The following is an 18,411-nucleotide window of genomic DNA, read 5'->3' on the forward strand; positions in this document are numbered from 1 at the left end:
AAAGGTTCCCTCATTCCCCCTTGCCTCCCCCCTTCCATATCATTGCAATAGCTCATTGTAATAAAGAAAAATCTTATATGAAATATCTTGGCCTATTCCCCCCTCTCCTTTTTTTCTTTCTCCCATTCCATTTCCCTTTTTTCCTATTGACTCCATTTTTACACCATATTTTATCTTCGAATTCACTTTTCTCCTGTACTTCAACTATAAAAGCTCCCTCTACCTGCTCTATTAACTGAGAAGGTTCATATGAGTATTATCAGTGTCATTTTTCTATGCAGGAATACATGCAGTTCATCCTCATTAAGTCCCTCATATTTCCCCCCCTCTCCTCCAATCTCCATGCTTCACCTGAGTCCTGTATCTGAAGATCAAACCTTCTGTTTAGCTCTGGCCATTCCAAAAGGAACCTTTGAAATTTCCCTGGTTCATTGAAAGTCCATCTTTTTCCCCTGGAAGAGGACACTCAGCCTTGCTGGGTAGTTCATTCTTGGCTGCATTCTAAGCTCTTTTGCCTTGTATTGTATTCCAAGCCCTACGAGCTTCCAATGTAGCTGCTGCTAAGTCCTGTGTGATCCTGACTGCAGCTCCACGATATTTGAACTGTGTCCTTCTGGCTGCTTGTAATATTATCTCTTTGACTTGGGAGTTCTGGAACTTGGCTATAATATTCCTAGGGGTTGTTTTTTGGGGATCTCTTTCTCGGGGGGATCGGTGGATTCTCTCCATTTCTATTTTGCCCTCTGCTTCTAGGATATCAGGGCAATTTTCCTGTTGTAATTCTTTGAAAATGATGTCAAGGCTCTTCTCCTGATCATGACTTTCAGGTATTCCAGTAATTTTTAAATTATGTTTCCTAAGTCTGTTTTACATATCAGTTATTTTTTCAATGAGATATTTTGCATTTTCTTCTAATTTTTCATTTTTATGGTTTTGAAGTATCGATTCCTGATTTCTGGTAAATTTACCAATCTCCCTGAATTCTATTCTTTGTCTGAAGGATTTGTTCTCCTCAGAGTTTTCTTATCTCTTTTTCCATCTGGCCAATTTTGCTTTTTAAAGCATTCTTCTCCTCAATAACTTTTTGAACTGTTTAATCCATTTGACCTAAGCTGGTTTTTAGCATGCTATTTTCTTCAGCATTTTTTTGGATTTCCTTGACTAAGCTGCTGACTTCATTTTCATGTTTTTCCTGCATCTCTCTCCTTTCTTTTCCCAGTTTTTCTTCCAACTCCCTCATTTGATTTTCAAAGTCTTTTTTTTGAGCTCTGTCATAGCCTGATCCCAATTTCTATTTTTCTTGGAGTTTTTAGATGCAGGAGCTTGTGCTTCCTCATCTTCAGAATGAGTATTTTGATCCTTCTTGGGCTCATTTGCAAAATATTTCTCAATAGTCTTCCTTTTGTTTCTCTGCTTGCTCATTTTCTCAGCCTGGGCCTGGTTTTGGGGTGCTTCCTGAGCTTTTGGGACACTCCCACAAGGTTCTCAGTGTGTGAGGCTCTGTCCTCCCTCCTGGTCTCTGAATGACCATAAGCACCCCACTCTGCCACAGGGCTGAGGTGGGGGGGGCCCTGCTGTTCTATGGGGGGGCCTAGACTGGGATCAGGATCTGAATGTGGTCAGAGCCCCAAAGTCCTGTTCCAGAGGCAGAGGACAGAGCTCTGCAGTCTCTCTTCAATCCCCTCCCTCAGCTCAATGGGCTCATGCCCTGGGGGCTCCTGCTTACCGGCTCAGCTTGCTTCTGTTTCCGGATCTGGGCTGCAGAAAGACCACGTGTACCCTGAGGGCTGGGCTCCAATTGCTCGCTCTGGCAGAGGTCCCCCACTGTTCCCCCACTTTGTGCCCGGTGCTCCTTGGGGTGCAGCTCAGGAGACTCACCCGCTGCTATGAGCTGTGACTCCCAGCGCCCTGGGGCTGCCTCCAGGAGGCTGAAGTTCTTTGGCTCTGGTGGGCTGCCCCTCTGACCCCTGGGAGCAGACCCTTTCTGCTCTTTTCCAGGTTACCTTGAGTAGGAGAACTGCCTCACTGGGTCCCTTAGCTTATGGGTTTTATCAGAGAGCTCCTAAGACTGGATACCTTCTTGTGGCTATCTTGGCTCCACCCCCTACTAAGTCTTTCAAAGTTGATTATCTTTAAAATATTCCAGTTAGTATATAAATTCTTCTGGTTCTGCTCATTTCATTTTGCATTAGTTCATACAGATCTTCTCAAGTTTTTCTGATAGTTATCTTTTTTATCATTTCTTACAGCTTCATATACAAAAATTTGCTAAGCCACTCCCCAACTAATGATCATTCTCTCAATTTCCAGTTATTTGAGAACAGCTGCTAGAAATACAAATATTTTTGTACATATGAATCCTATTTTTCTTTCTGTGATCTCTGGGATAAAAACCATATAGCTGTATCACTGGCTCAAAGGATAAATACAATTTTAACAGCTTTAGGGCACAATTCCAAATTGCTTTCCAGAACTTTAGGCTAGTTTGCAATTCCACCAACAGTGGATTAGTGCACCCATTTTCCCACATCCCCTACAGCATTTGTATTTTCTTTTGTTGTCATCTTAACCAAACTGATGGATATGAAGTACTTCAGGGTTTTAATTTGCATTTCTCTAATTATGAATGATTGAGAATATTTTTTCATATAACTAGTAGTAGAAATCAAAGAATTTCTTCCTCTGAAAATTGTTTATTCTTATCATTTGACAGTTTATCACTTGGGAAATGGCTCTTATTGTAGATTAGATACAGTTCTCTATATATTTTAGAAATGAAAACTTTTTCTCCATAGTTTCCCACCTTCCTTCTAATTTTAGCTACATTGATTTTGTTTACACAAAAACTTTTTAATTTTATGTTACCAAAATTATCCACTTTTATTTCCTGGGAACCACTCTCTTTTTTCCTTCATCAACAATTCTTCCACCCAAAGATCCTATAGGTGATTTCTTCCACATTCTGTTAATTTGCATACAAACACATCACCCTTTATGTCTCAGTTATGGACCCATTTTGAATTTATCTTGAATTTTTTAAGAGATTTTTGTCTGTGCCTATTTTTTGCCAGATTGCTTTCCAGTTTTTGTGGAAGTTTTTTGAGTTAGTGAGTACTGTGGTAGCTGTGATCTTTAGGTTTATCAAACATTCATTTACAGTGTCTGGATATTTGTTTACTGTGTCATTTGCCTCTATATCATGTTTACATAATTGGTTCCATTAATCAACTCTATTTCTTACCCAATACCAAATATTTTTTTTTATTTTTAGTATGGTTTGAGCCCTCTTTCTTTTTTTCTCCATTGATTCCCTTGATGTTACTCCTCCAGATGAATTTTGTAATTTTTTTTCTAACTCTATAATGATTATTTGATTGTATGACTCTGAATGAGTAAATTAATTTAGAGAATATTGTCAGTTTTAATATATTAGCAATTAATATTTTCCTCACTTATTTAGATGGTTTTTATTGGTATGAACAGTATTTTATACTTTTTTATATATAGTTCTTCTGTGTATCTTACAGAAAGACTTCAAAATATTTTATACTCTATAGATATTTCAAATGAATTTTCTATAGCCTGTAACATGACTAAAGTTGACTCTAGGTTCTCAAATACTTTCTTATATCATCTGCAGAGAGATAGTTTGGTTTCTTCATTTTTTTTTATTCTTTAAGGACCCATATTTATTTTATGTTATTATGATAATTTTGTTATAAGAGTAAACATAAACCCCCCTCCCCACCCAAGAAGATGAGAAACCTCAAGAATAGTGAGAGAGAAAAAAAATGTACTTCAGTCTGTGTTCAGATTCCAATGAGTTGCTTTCTTTATCATAAGCCCACCAGGGAAGTTGCTTCAATATTTTTCCCACAGATGCTATTACTAGGTGTATTTCCCTTCACTCTATTCCTCCCCACTCTCATTTATTCTATTCTCTCTCTCCTTTCATCCTGGCCCTGTCCAAAAGTGTGTTGTATCTGACTACCCTCTCCCTCAATCTTCCCTCTCTTCTATCACCTGTTCCCCGCTTCCTTCCCCCCATTCCCCCTTATCCCATTCCTTTCTTATTTTTCTCTAGGGTAAGACAGATTTCTATACCCTATTAATTGTGTATGTTATTTCCTCTCTGAACCATTTCTGATGAGAATAAAGGCTCACTCATTTCCCCTTGCCCTCCCCCATTCTACTCCACTGAAAAAGCTTTTTCTTGACTCATGTGAAATTTCTTACTTCTTCTTTATCTCCTTTCCCTTCCTCCCAGTACTTTCCTTTATCACCCATTGACTCCATCTTTTTCCTATATTATACCACTATATTCCACTCCTTCCCGTGCCCTGTCTATATATGCTCCTTCTAACAGCTCTTATAAATTAGAAAGTTCATATGAGTTATCAATATCTTCTTCCCATGCAGGAATACAAACAGTTCAATATCATGAAGTTCCTCATAGTTAGTCCTTCTCTTCCACCCCCTCTATGGTCCACCTGAGTCCTGTACTTGAAGATCAAACTTTCTGTTTAGCTCTGGTTGTTTCAGTAGAAAAGTTTGAAAGTCCCCTGTTCCATTGAAAGTCCATCTTTTCCCCTGAAAGAAGATGTTCAGTTTTGCAGGGTAGTTGATTCTCAGTTGTAAACCAAGATCTTTTGCCTTCCAGAATATCATATTCCAATCCCTATGAGCCCTTAATGTAGATGCTGCCAGATCCTGTAAAATCCTGACTATGGAGCCTCGGTAATTGAATTGTTTGTTTCTGAGCTTTTAGAATTTTCTCTTTGATTTGGGAGTTTGGGGAATTTGGCTATAATTTTCCTGGAAGTTTTTCTTTTGGGATCTCCTTCAGGAGGTAATTGGTGAATTCCCTTGATTTCTTTTTTACCCTCTGCTTCTAGAATCTCAGGGCAATTTTGCTGTATTATTTCTTGAAAAATGAAGTCTAAGGCTCTTTTCCTGGTCATGACTTTCAGGGAGCCCAATCTTTTTTTTTTTAGGGCTTGGTTTTTTTTTTGGCAAGGCAATGGGGTTAAGTGACTTGCCCAAGGCCACACAGCTAGGTAACTATTAAGTGTCTGAGGCCAGATTTGAACTCAGGTATTCCTGACTCCAGGGCCAGTGCTCTATCCACTGCGCCACCTAGCTGCCCCTAACCCAATAATTTTTAAATTATTTCTTCTGGATCTGTTTTTGAGGTCAGTTGTTTTTCCATTGAGATATTTCACATTTTCTTCTAATTTTTGATTTTTTTGGAAGAGTTTTATTTCTTCCTGATTTCTTGCGAAGTCATCAGCTTCCTTTAGTTCCATCCTTCATTTGAAAGAATTATTTTCATCAGAGAGCTTTTTTATCCCCTTTTCCAGATGGCCAATCCTGTTTTTTTAAGGTGTTCTTCTCCTCATTTGCCTTCTGTTTTGCTTTTTCCATTAGGCCTAAACTGGTTTTTAGCATATTATTTCCCTCAGTATTTTTTTGGTATTTCTTTCACCAAGCTGTTGATTTGGTTTTTCATGATTTTTCTGAATTGCTTTCATTTCTCCTCCCAATTATTCCTCCACCTCCCTTAATTGCTTTTCAGAGGTTTTTTTTTTTGAGCTCATCCATAGTGTGAGCCCATTTTCTATTTCTCTTGGAAGTTGTGGATATGGAAGCTTCAATTTGTCATCATCTGAGTGTGTTTTGAGCAATTCTCTATGGTCAGATTTTTTTTTCTGTTGTTGACACATTTCCTCAGTCCAAGACTAATTTACAGCACCTCTAAGGCTTTGGGGTTTTTGCAGGGGAGATAACCCACTGGGACCTTTATTCCTCCAAGGTCTTATGACCACAGCACTACCCCTTTGCCCTGGAGTTGTAAGGAGGGTCCCTGCTTGGCTGTCTTAGTATGGAAGCCCAAACTGCAATCTGCATCTAAGTGTGGGCAAACAGCAGAGTCCTGCCCCCAGGGAGAGCAGATAAATCTTTGCAGTCTCCCCTGACCCCCTTACAGTCTGTAGGCTGTGCTCTGGAGGTACAGGCTGGTTCCCCCCTATTCTTGTTGCAGGTTCTGCAGCTGGTGCTCCCTCACTCCACACTCATTCTGGTGTAGCAGAATTCTCCCCCCCCCCCCCAAGTGCTGCGATCCGTGCTTTTTCCCAACTCCTGGTCCTCGTTGAGACACACCTTTACCGTGGAACTTCTAAGTTATCTTGGACTGGGAAGATATATCACTCAGTCTTTCTGTGGGTTCTGCCTCCTCTAAATTTTGACTAGAGTCATAATTTGATGGCTTTTGGAGTTTTTTGGGGGGAAGGAGTTCCCAGGAAATGCTGTCTTCACGCCACCATCTTGGCTCCATCCCTCAATTCTACTTCTTTTTAAGGGAGACTTCATTTATTCTTGTGTTTTCTAGTGATAACAGAAATAGGTATTGTATTTTGCCAAACGCTTTTCTGTATCTATAGAAATAATATGATTTTGTTGTTAATATTATCAGTTGTTCTTATAGTTTAATTAATATTAAATCATCCATGAATTCACCCTGGTCATAATGTGGGGATTTCATCTATTGCTGTAATCTCCTTGCTTATATTTTATTTAAAATTTTTGTATCAATATTCATTACGTTTGATTTGGTTTGGTTTCTATTTTCACTCTCCCTGGTTTAGTTGTCAAAACCTATCAGTGACAAAGAAGGAAGAAGGTAGAATTCCTTCTTTACCTATTTCTTCAAACAGTTTATATAGTATTGAAATTTATTGTTCTTTAAATGTTTGTAGAATTGCTTATAAATCCATCAGGTCCTGGAGTTCTCTCTTAAGGACTTAATTTATGACATATACATATATATATATATATATATATATATATATATATATATATATATATATATTTCTATGATAGGATTATTTAAGTATTCTCTTTACTCTTCTTTATTATTTTAGTCCATGGACAATATATCTTTGTAAAATATTCATCCATTTCATTAAGATTCTCAATTTTATTGGCATATAGTTGAGTAGCTTCTAATAATTGCTTTTATTTCCTCTTCATTGTGAATTTACTTTTCATTTTTAATACTGATTTAAAAATAATCAAATTAGGGGTGGCTAGGTGGCACAGTGAATAGAGGACCTCTCAGACTCTTAATAATTACCTAGTCATGTGGCCTTGGGCAAGCCACTTAACCCCATTGTCTTGAAAAAAAATCTTAAAAAAAATCAAATTAGGTAATGGTTTATTAGGGTTAGTTTTGGGTTTTTTTGGGGGGGGGGGTTGGCAAGGTAGTGGGGTTAAGTTACTTGCCCTAGGTATTCATTAAGTGTCCGAGACCAGATTTGAGCTCAAGTCTTCCTGACTCCAGGGCCAGTGCTCTATCCAAAGTACCACCTAGGGTTAGTTTTTATCCAGAAAACTGGCTCCTAGTTTTGTGTTTAATTTTTGTTTTTCTCTTCAGTTTTGTTAATATCTCCTTTGACTTTCATGATTTCTACTTTGGTGTTTAATTGGGAGTTTTAACTGGTTGATGTTATAATTTTTTAAGTTGCAAGGTTGGTTTGTTGATCTGCTCTTTCTCTCTTTTATTGATGCAAGTGTTTAGAGATAGAACTTTTCCCTAAGTTCTGCTTTGGCTTTATCCCACAAATTTTGACATGCTGTCTCACTGTTGTCATATCTTTACGTATCTTTAATAAAAGTGTTGATTGTTCTTTAACCTACTCCTACTTTAAGTTTAGATTATTTAGTTTACATTTGATCCTTAGTCTGTCCTTCCAAAGCTCTTTCTTTATTGAATAATTTCTATTGCATTGTGATCTGAAAAAATTTTTTAATATTCTGCATTTCTAAATTTGCTTGTGAGATGTTTATGCCTTGATATATGATCAGTTTTTGCGAAAGTGTCATCCATAGTTGAGGCAAATGCCTTTCTATTACCATTCTTTGTTCTTCAGAGTCTGTGATATCTAACTTTTCTAAAATTCTATTTACCTCCTTAACTTCTTTCTTGTTTATTTTATGGTTAGGTTTATTTCTCCCTAAGAAGGGTAAATTGAGGTTCCCATGATTAGATTTTTACTTTCTTTTTCCTCCTATAATTCAACTTTTCCTTCAAGAATTCAGATGCTATGGCATTGGAGTGTATATTTTCAATATTAATATTCATTATTTTATCTTTTATTAAATGTGATTTTCCTCTTTATCTCTTTTCATTAGATTTGCTTTTTAAAAACTTTTTATTTTTAAGGCAATGGGGTTAAAGTAACTTGCCCAAGGTCACACAGCTAGGCAATTATTAATGTCTGAGGCTGGATTTGAACTCAGGTCCTCCTGACTCCAGGGTTGGTACTCTGTACACTGTGCCACCTAGCTGCCCCTATTAGATTTGTTTTTGCTTGAGATGACAGCTTTTTTTTTATGTCAACAGAATCATAATCGATTCTGCTCTGGTCCCCAATTTTAACTCTGTTTATATCTTTTTCTTTCAAGTATATGTATCTTGTAAACAGTATATTGCTGATTCTGATTTTAATTCCTTCTGATCTCCTCTTCCATTTTATGGGTGAGTTCATCCCATTTGTGCTCATAGTTATGATTACTAAATATGTATTTCCCTGCATACTACACTATTATACATATCCTTTTTTTAAAATCTGTCCACCTTTAAGAATGTTTTATTCTGACCACTCTCTCCCTTAATCTACCCACACTTTTATCCCTCTTTCTCCTAAATTGTTATCTTTGCTGTGTAAAATGAATTTGTTCCCATTTGTGTATATATTTATATTCTTCACTCTTTGAATCAGTTCAGATGAAAATGAGCTTTGAGTCTTGTCCATTTCCCCTCACCTGTGCCCTCCCCATTGTATATCCTCTTCTTTACATATGTCAGTTATGGGAGATAATTTTCTCCATTTTCCCCCCCCCCCCCCCCCCCCCCCCCGTGTATCTCTTTCTCACTCTTCTATTCTTCATTTAAGATCATCCAACAGATTTACACCTAGGCTCTTTGTTTAGTTATGGGTCTCTCTGAGACTTTGGTGGTGATAAAATTCTGAGGGAATATATCTATTATCTCCCTATATAATAATTGAAAAAAAGTTTAACTTGGTTTTCCCCCTTGTGATTCTCATTCATTCATATTTGCCTTTTTATGCTTCTCTTGAGTGCTGTCTTTTAAATGTCAGATTTTTCTATTCAGCTCTGATCTTTTTATCAGGAATGCTTAGAGGTCCTCTTTCATTAAATATCCATTTTTATCTTTAGAGGTTTATGCTCAGTTTTACTGAGTAGTTTATTCTTGGAATTTTTGATGGGGCTTGTCCAGTCTGCATTTTTCCTTGAGGCTTTGCTTGGAGATATTTTCATGTCTCTGAGTCTTGAGCCTCCTATCACCATAGTACCTCATTATAGTTGGGTTCTTTTGTTTTCCATTCTTCAGACTCCTTCTTGACTTTGGACTTTATGTTAGTATTGGACTCTGCTCACATTGCGGGGGAATGTCTGGCCTGAATTTCTGCTTCTTTCACAATACATTCTGAGAACTTCAAGTTTTCGGTGCTTCTATAGTGGTGTAGACAAGGGACAGGTCTTTTCACAGCCTTTCTGGTCTTGAGTTCCTGAACCCATTGAATCTACTGGGTTTGAATCTTTTGGTTTGTATGTGACTGTTTCAGTTAGCTCAGTCACTATACAGCTGCTGGATAGGTCTGTGGGTTCAGAACAACTGAACTGCTGGTTCCCCTTTGGAAGGTCTCTTACCTTGATTTTTCCACTGCAGGCAAATGTGCTGGGCTTAAGGTCAGAACAAAGGTCTACTCTGAGTGAGCCACAGTTTCTGGAATTTGTGCACAATACTCAACTAGGACATGACTCTCAGTTACAGCCACATTTTCTCCACCCTGAATTTGTGACTCAGACCTGGTGATAAAGTGAGCAATAAAAGTGTGTAATATCAGGAGATAGTTTTGAGATGATTTTCCTTCCCCTCCCCTAGTTTATTCCTCTTCCCTTCTCTTTCTAATCTTATGAAAATCAAAACATAATAAAACTACTTCCAGGCTTTGTCTAATTATAATCTGTGATCCCTGATGATTATAGATTTCAATGGACATCCATATTTTATCTACTTATATTAGAATGTCAGCAGTTTATTCTTGTTTAGCCACTTATTGTTCATTCTTGATTGAACTTCAAAGTTTGTATGTAGCTCTGGTATCTACATCAGGGGTACTTGAAAGTCCACTTTTTCATTAAAGATCCATTTTCTCTCCTATGGCATTATATTAAATTTTTCTGGGTAATTTATCCTTGGCTAGAATATATATCCATTGCCTTATGAAATATCACATTCCAAACTCTCTGCTTCTCTGCAATATTGGCTGCCAAATTGTGTATAATTCTGATTGTAGTTCTTCAGTACTTCAATTCTTTCTTTCTTGGTTTTTATAGCATTTTTTTTGACCTGGAAGCTAAAGATTTTAGCTATAATGTTTCTGGAAGTTTTCATGGGGGGTGGGCATTTGAGATGTAACTGTTGGATTATTCCTGTTTCCCCCACTCTCTGATTCTGAGAGATATAAACAGTTTCCTTTTAAGATTTCTTGATTATTTCTTCATCTGTTTTATAGGTCATTTGTTTTTGCTGTGAGACATCTTAACATTTTCTTCTATTTTTTCAGTCTTTTTACTTTATTTTTAATATTTCCTGTTTATCTCAATGAGTCAGTGACTTTTCATTCAATCAATCAATAGATATTTATTAAAACACCCTAGTGGGGTGGCTAGGTGGTCTAGTGGATTAAGCACCAGCCTTGGAGTCAGGAGTACCTGGGTTCAAATCTGGTCTCAGACACTTACTAATTACCTAGTTGTGTGGCCTTGGGCAAGCCACTTAACCCCATTTGCCTTGCAAAAGTCTAAAAAAAAAACAAAACAAAAAAACACCCTAGTACTTACTCCAAATTGTCTCCTTTATTATTTCTTATAGTACCATACTATCCCCATCACCTCTATATACCAATTTGTTTAGCCATTCCTCTGTGGGTAGGCAGTTCCTTCAGTTTCAAATTCTTTGAGAAGAACTGCTTAAAATATTTTTGTTCCTGTGGTCCTTTTCTTCTTTCTTTGATCTCTGGTCTGTGAAAGTGACTCAAGATTTTTTTTTCCCTCAGATTTCTCCATCAGGATTCAGTCTGGTGTATTTTCTGGATTTGTTTGAAGTTTTATATGGGGAACTCATTATACCACTTCTTGCTAGTCTACCATTTTGGTTCCATCTCAAAAGCCTTACTTTGTATGAAAAAAATGCTTTAAGATACCATTTCATATATATGGCAAAGATATATGAAACTATTATTCAGGTGATCTTTGATAGGACTATAAATTAATATTTTTAAGATGAACAAGATTACAAGACTGATTGTAGATCTGTTGAAACTAAGGGCATAATTAAAAATCATTCAGCATGTCAAATGAGAAGTGGAGAAATAACTGTCATTTATCATTCTTAAAGGAATATTATCATGCAGTTTAAAAACAAAACATAAAAAAGCTCCTAAAAAGAGTAGAATGGAATAACAATATTCAGTGACTACATTCATTCAAAGGGAAGACACTATAAAGCATACAGCTAAAAGACAAATCAGAAGGGGACATGGGGTTTATTAAAGTACTAAATATGTTTATTATTAAATAGTTCTGATTATAAGATTAGTTTTTGATTAATTATTGTGCTGTGACATTGTAAAATATTTAGTCAGTGCTCCTAACATGTCTTCAAGATGTCAACCTTTCCTTAAGGTGTCAGCAGGGGCCGCTAGGTGGCGCAGTTGATAGAGCATTGGCCTTGGAGTCAGGCAGACCTGAGTTCAAATGTGACCTCAGACACAGACACTTAATAATTACCTAGCTGTGTGACCTTGGACAAGTCACTTAACCTCATTGCCCTGCAAAAACCAAAAAAAAAGTGTCATACTTGGTATTTTAGTACTTGGTATATTAGTAATATCTTTTCCTCTAAAAGATATTAAAACTATCCATTCAATGTCTGATTGGCTTAGGGGATTAAAGGCTTAGGTTACTGACATCACTTCCTGGTCTCCTGAGTTAAAACAAATCCCCAGAGGAGTTCCTGGCACTGATGGTTGTCCAACTGACCAGGATGGGTAGCTTGAGCAGGAGAACTTTGTTCAGCTGAATCAATTCAAGGTGTCTGCCATGCGTAGCCTTGTGTAATATCCTTCTCCTGCTATGGGCTAAGTAAGTCTCTTTTTGTTGACTGTTAAATTTTGTTCCATTATCAAACATGAACTAACCACCCTGGTAACTGACCTGAATCAGATCCAGTCCAGAATAATCAAATGGGATGCAGAGAGACTGTATGAGAAATAAGTTAGCAGCAAGACTGGTCAGAGCAGTGACCAGGGAAAAGATAGCAGGAGCTTAGGTGAGAGTACCCCAAGTCAGAGATTAGACTGCCATAAGATGAATGCATACAATGCTAACTATGCCCAACTCAAATTTTATATTGAAGTCTAGATAAAAACAAGTCTTTTGAAATCACAAAAAAAAAAAGAGGAGTATATGGAAATCTCTTGTACTTTAAGGTCAATGAATAATTTTTGGGGATTTACCATTCTCGTGTTTCTGTTTTTTATTATTTGTCATAATTTTGTTGTCATGAAATCTATTAGTTTCTAACTCTTTGGGACCCTATTTGGAGTTTTCTTGACAAAGATACAGGAGTGGTTTGCTATTTCCTTCTCCAGTTCATTTTACAGATGAGGAGCCAAGAGGGTTAAGTGACTTGCCCAGGATCACACAACTACTAAGTGATAGAATTTGAACTCAGGTCTTGAAGATTCCAGGGCCTGCAACTCTACCCACTAGCTGCCCCCTTTTTCTAATATATCTCTATCTGGTATATTTTTGTTCAGCTGACTAAACATATAGTATGGATACCAGCTTTCTAAGTACAGAATCATGAGGTTCTGGATAGGGACCTTGCTCACAGAGATAAATCGTCAGGAGGTTAATGATAAGCTCTTTGTGCCCCTGACATAAGTTGTTTGGAGGGGGGGTGGAGAGACAGAGACAAAGATTCAAAACCTAAGACAATCCAGTCTATAGTCTATGCCCTGTGTGCCACCAGAGGGCTCTACCCCAAGGAATGACTTCGAAGGATAAGATTTGCAGCCTTCATGAATTCAGGAAAAAAAGATATTGCTATCTGAGTTTTTAATACACTGGCCCAGCATTATTTACTCTCTACCTATTTCTCAGATTAGGCCCCTCACTTCTCTGTTGATTCCAGAGGGTTTGAATGGGAAGGAAATCTAAGAAGTTTGGCTGCTTTTTCCTGCCTAGCAGAATAATGCTGGGAAAGGAGTATTTTTATTTTGTCCTTTCCCAACATGGAGATGTGTTTTGACTGTAATCTTCCCATGTTTTGAAGTTGAACATTCATTTTTATTGGGGTTTTTTGCTAGTTTTGCTGCTATAAATTCTAATTTATATATTATAAAATATTTCATAAAAGGTTCTCCATTAGAATGAAAGAAACTGTAAAGGAATGATAACCTAAAGTAGAATAAAAAATTCAATTTCATATTATCTGAGATCCAGCCAAAGAACACATACTGATTTTTTTTTCCCCTATACTCTACTTTTATGAGAGATAAATGACTATTGTCTTCTCCTCCTCCCAGTGCCAAGAAAATTGGCATTTGGAAGTTTATTTTTAAAAAAATCCTGGGGCAGCTAGGTGACATAGTGGATAAAGCACCGGCCTTGGAGTCAGGAGTACCTGGGTTCAAATCCAGTCTCAGACACTTACTAATTACCTAGCTGTGTGGCCTTGGGCAAGCCACTTAACCCCATTTGCCTTGCAAAAACCTAAAAAAAAAAAATCCTTAAGTTGCAGTCTACTAGATCCTGAAATGTTTTTTGAAAGAAAGATTAAATTATATGTGGTATATTTTGTATTTTATGGTGCCTACATATGTAGTATCTTAGGATATTTAGGTAAAGTACTCTGATTATTTCCCCTACCTTAATATTGTGAGTTTAAGGTACTATTCTAAAGCCACTGAATTGAAGTAAAGATTTGAAGTAAAACTAGAAAGCATATTTCATTTATTTTTCCTTTGTTCTACCTGGAGTACTCTGTACTTCCTGATTCTTTGCCAAATGCCACTTCTAGCAGCCAGACCTTCCTCCCAAAATATTGCTGCTTTGGAAGGGACAGTGCTGCCTTGAATGGTAAGAACATGAAAACACAGTGAGTCAGATCTGGTTGTCTCTATAATTCAGGATTCAGTCTCAGGTGGGGAGTCTATTAAAAAAAAAATCATCTTTTTTTTTTACATCTTTCAGTCTCTTCCTTTCTCTCCACATTATAACTCAATATTGCTCTCCTGAAGGACAAATACATGAAATACCTATAAAATACCTGACCAATCCATTAGTAAACTTTACATGTCTAATGATTTTGTGGGTTTTGTTTAATTTTTATTAAAGATGGAAATTAGATTACATGGATTCTAAGGTTCCTTCCAACTTTAGATCTGCAATCCTCTGGTTCTTTGATATAATACTTCCTAGTTCTGAATACTCATGACTGGTTTTTACTGTCAGCACAAATTCATTTAAAAAATTATCACAGGATTGTGATAATGTGCCTGAAGGAAAATAGCAGGTGACAGTGTGATAAATGTCCAATCCATTAATCACATTAGCAATTCAAGAGAATTTCTTTCCATTTAATTATTTTTTAAAATCTAGAAAACTAATGAAAATTCATTATTTTAGGTAATTGATGAAATTTATCGAGTGCTGAGATATGTAAATTCTACCAGAGCCCCACAGCGGGCTCATGAAGTCCTCCAAGAGTTAAGGGATATTTCCTCCATGGCAATGGAATACTTTGATGAGAAGATTGTCCCAATTCTAAAGAAGAAGTTACCAGGATCAGATGTATCTGGGCGACTCATAGGCTCTCCTCCAGGTATATACTATATTTATATTATATCAAAATTTCCACTAATATTTAACTAAAATTTCACTTAAAAACAGTCTTTTCAAACCAAAATAGATGCTGTGTATTTATAATGACTAAGCTTGACCCCAGAGAAGAGGAAACAGAACTTCCCTCCTGTCTTTGAGGGATGAGAGGAAGGTACTAAAAATACTATCAGACTTGATTGATATATTGTTAATTTTGCTGAACTGCCTTTTTATATCTTTTTTTAATTCTTTGTAGGAGGGTGGGAAGGAGTATTCTTGAAAATAAAAGTGATATGCTGTTTATAATCTTTCCCCCTTTTCTGTATCTCAAAACCACTTGATATCCACTTTCCACTAGTTTCTTTCCATTAGTTTTTTAAGTTTTTTTTTTTTTTTAGGTTTTTGCAAGGCAAATGGGGTTAAATGGCTTGCCCAAGGCCACACAGCTAGGTAATTATTAAGTGTCTGAGGCAGGATTTGAACCCAGGTACTCCTGACTCCAAGGCTGGTGCTTTATCCACTGCACCACCTAGCTGCCTCCATTAGTTTTTGATGAAATAGCCTCTCACCTTGCCAAGGCCAACCCCCAAATGTGTACCTTTTATTCCCTTTCCTCCTTTTTTTTCCAGCAGATTGACTTTTCAAACATCTCTCTTCTCTCTCCAATCTTTAACCTCTCTTTCTTTCTTCTTTATGGCCTTCAAACATACCCAAGTCTTTTCCCCACCTTAAAAAAAACCTTTACTATATCCTAATTCCTTTTTGCTATCATTCAGTGTCTCTCTCTTCTATTCTCACCCAAACTCCTTGAAAATCTTGTCTACACTCAATACCTCTGCTTTCTTTCCTCTCACTTCCCAATCCTAAATGGAAATTGCTTTTGTCAAAATTACCAATGATCTCTGACGATCTTTTACCAATCCTTGTCAATTGTTTTTTTATCTTGGTACCGTTTGACAATCCTCATAGTCAACTGGGATTTCCTGGACTCACTTGTCTACTGGGACTACATTCTCCCTCTTGGTAACCAATTTTCTCCTATGGGGTTTTAATTATCACCTTTAGGATAAAATTCAGGCTTATTTAGGCAGCCTCAGTTACTTTTGGGCATTATTAACCACCTATTGGAAATTGGGTAAATAAGCATCTCAAATTCACCATGTCCAAAATAGAACTCAAGATCTTTCCTATTAAATCTCTCCTTCTAAATTTCTCTATTCTTCTCTTCAAGATTTGTAATTTTAATGGTATCCTTAACTCCTCACTGTCTCTTTTCTTATTTCACTTGTCAGCTCATGCCATTTTCTATCCAAAGAGATGTTCACATAGAGATTTTCAGCCATCACTTTGGTTCAGTCTCTTATCATGTCCTCCTTAGGCTATTGCAGTTAGCCTCCTAATTGAACTGTCATACTCAAATGCTTCTTACTATTTTAATTCATCCTCAACTTTAGAGTTCCCTATTGCTTATAGAATAAAAAATCAGTTCCTCTATCTTTCAAAGCCTTTTATAACCTGGCATCCTGGTCTGTCTTTCCAGCCTCACTGTATATTTAACTACATTGTATATAATTGTATTTATTCCTTTTATATTTATCCATGAATACTTATCTATATAACTTGTCTCTCCCATTAGAATATAAACTTAGAGACTTGTTGATTGACAACAAAACAGTCCCAACAAAAATTTTATTAATTGAGCAAGAAAGCTCTAGTCTTTCATTTCAGCATTTTCCCTAGAGACTGCCTATAAAGTCAGTTCCATTCTGTTGCAGACCAATTTAGAATTTTTTAGACATTAATTATGAATAATAGACTAGAGACTGAATAGGGGTTGGCCCTATGATTTCATTGATATAAGGAACTCCCAAGAGAAAAAAATTTCCAGAAGAGAAAAAATGTCTAGAGCCCTGAAAGATACAAATGACTTGCCAAGTTACACACCCGTCCATAATAGCTCCAGATTTCCAGTCCACTCTGAATCCACTAAGCCACACTTTCTTGTAGTAAGCATCAACAACAATAATAATAACATAGGTTGGTAATTATTTTGAATAGTTTAGAATTTAATTATGGTTGGGGAGATGCAGAGAACTAAAATGGGATTTTAATAGAACCACTGGCCATATAGTTCTAACCTGGCCCCTTCTTACCTTTCCATTTTCCTTACACTTTATTCTCTTCCACATATTCTATAATCCAGTGTCACTGGTCTCCTTGTTTCTTGTTCAAGATATTCCATCTTTCAACTCTGCATTTTCATTGGATGGTACCCCATACTTGGAATGGGAATGCTCTCCCTCATCCCCTCGGCTCTGCCTCCCTGCTTCCTTATTTTCCTTCAAATCCCAGTTAAAATCCCACCTATTGATTCCCCCCCCTTAAAGTGAGTGCTTTTCTTCTGAGATTATCCCTAATTTATCCTGTAAATATCTTGTGCATACATAGTAGTTTGCATTTTTGTCTTCCTCCATTAAAATTTGAGCTCTTTGAGACAAAGGACTGTTTTTGCCTTTCTTTTGTATGTATTCCCAATACTTAACACAGTGCTCAAAAAATATATAAGCTTGAGATATAAAGTTAATACAGAGTGATTTGTCTGATTAAAGCAAAATGGACATGGTATTGATTTTTGGTTAACATTTGATCTGACAGGTCAAAATCCAAAAGGTATGTTGGACTAATTTTAATAGCATGAAAATGTTTGATTGCTAGTTTTACTTGTGTTTTTATAAATTTATTAAGATGAAGTTTTTGGAAGAGAAGGGAAGGTAAACCATGGAATAGCAGTGACTCAGAGAAAAAGGTTTAAAGAAATACCATCAAGGGAAAGGAAAAGGGGTGGCTAGGTGGCATAGTGGATAAAGAACTGGCCTTGGAGTCAGGAGTACCTGGGTTCAAATCCAGTCTCAGACACTTAATAATTACCTAGCTGTGTGGCCTTGGGCAAGCCACTTAACCCCATTTGCCTTGCAAAAAAAAAAAAATACTAAAAAAAAGGGAAAGGAAAAAAAGTTGGTGCTAGAATGTTACCCTTAAGATATCTCAAAAATAATTAATCCTTATATGAAAAATAAGATAATGATAAAAAAAAAAGGCTTCATTCTCAAGCTTCTGGCTAGAAAACACCAAATCAACCTTATTCTTTTAATGGAATTCTCATGCATTCAACTATTTTGTGGATGTAGATCATGATAAGAGCTTCATACAGTTTTGCCTCTCTCCTAAACTCCACTCCCACATCACTGTCTGTTGGACACCTGCAACTGAATTGTCCCATAAGTATTTCAAACTTAACATGTCTAGAAGAGAACTCATTGTCTTTTTCCCAAAACTCTCTTCTTACTATTTTCACCATTTTGGTTTATAGGGCACTACCATTCTTCTTGTCACCGAGGTTCTAGACCATCATCTACATAATTGTCAAAGTCA

At 36.7% G+C, this 18,411-nt stretch overlaps 1 protein-coding gene across 2 annotated transcripts in view; it reads left to right on the forward strand.

The window, feature by feature from the left end:
• The window catches only part of FBXO28 (F-box protein 28), a 65,147-nt gene that overhangs the window by 36,149 nt on the left and 10,587 nt on the right, over positions 1–18,411 (forward strand). The window contains exon 4 of one of the 2 annotated variants that reach the window (XM_074222777.1): positions 14,785–14,980. The exons of the other annotated variant lie outside the window; for it this stretch is intronic. Coding sequence (XP_074078878.1) covers positions 14,785–14,980 — 196 coding nt within the window. The remainder of the gene's footprint in view (positions 1–14,784; positions 14,981–18,411) is intronic. 2 annotated transcript variants of the gene reach the window in all.

Source organism: Macrotis lagotis, chromosome 2, assembly GCF_037893015.1.
Source record: "Macrotis lagotis isolate mMagLag1 chromosome 2, bilby.v1.9.chrom.fasta, whole genome shotgun sequence".
NCBI lineage: Eukaryota > Metazoa > Chordata > Mammalia > Peramelemorphia > Peramelidae > Macrotis > Macrotis lagotis.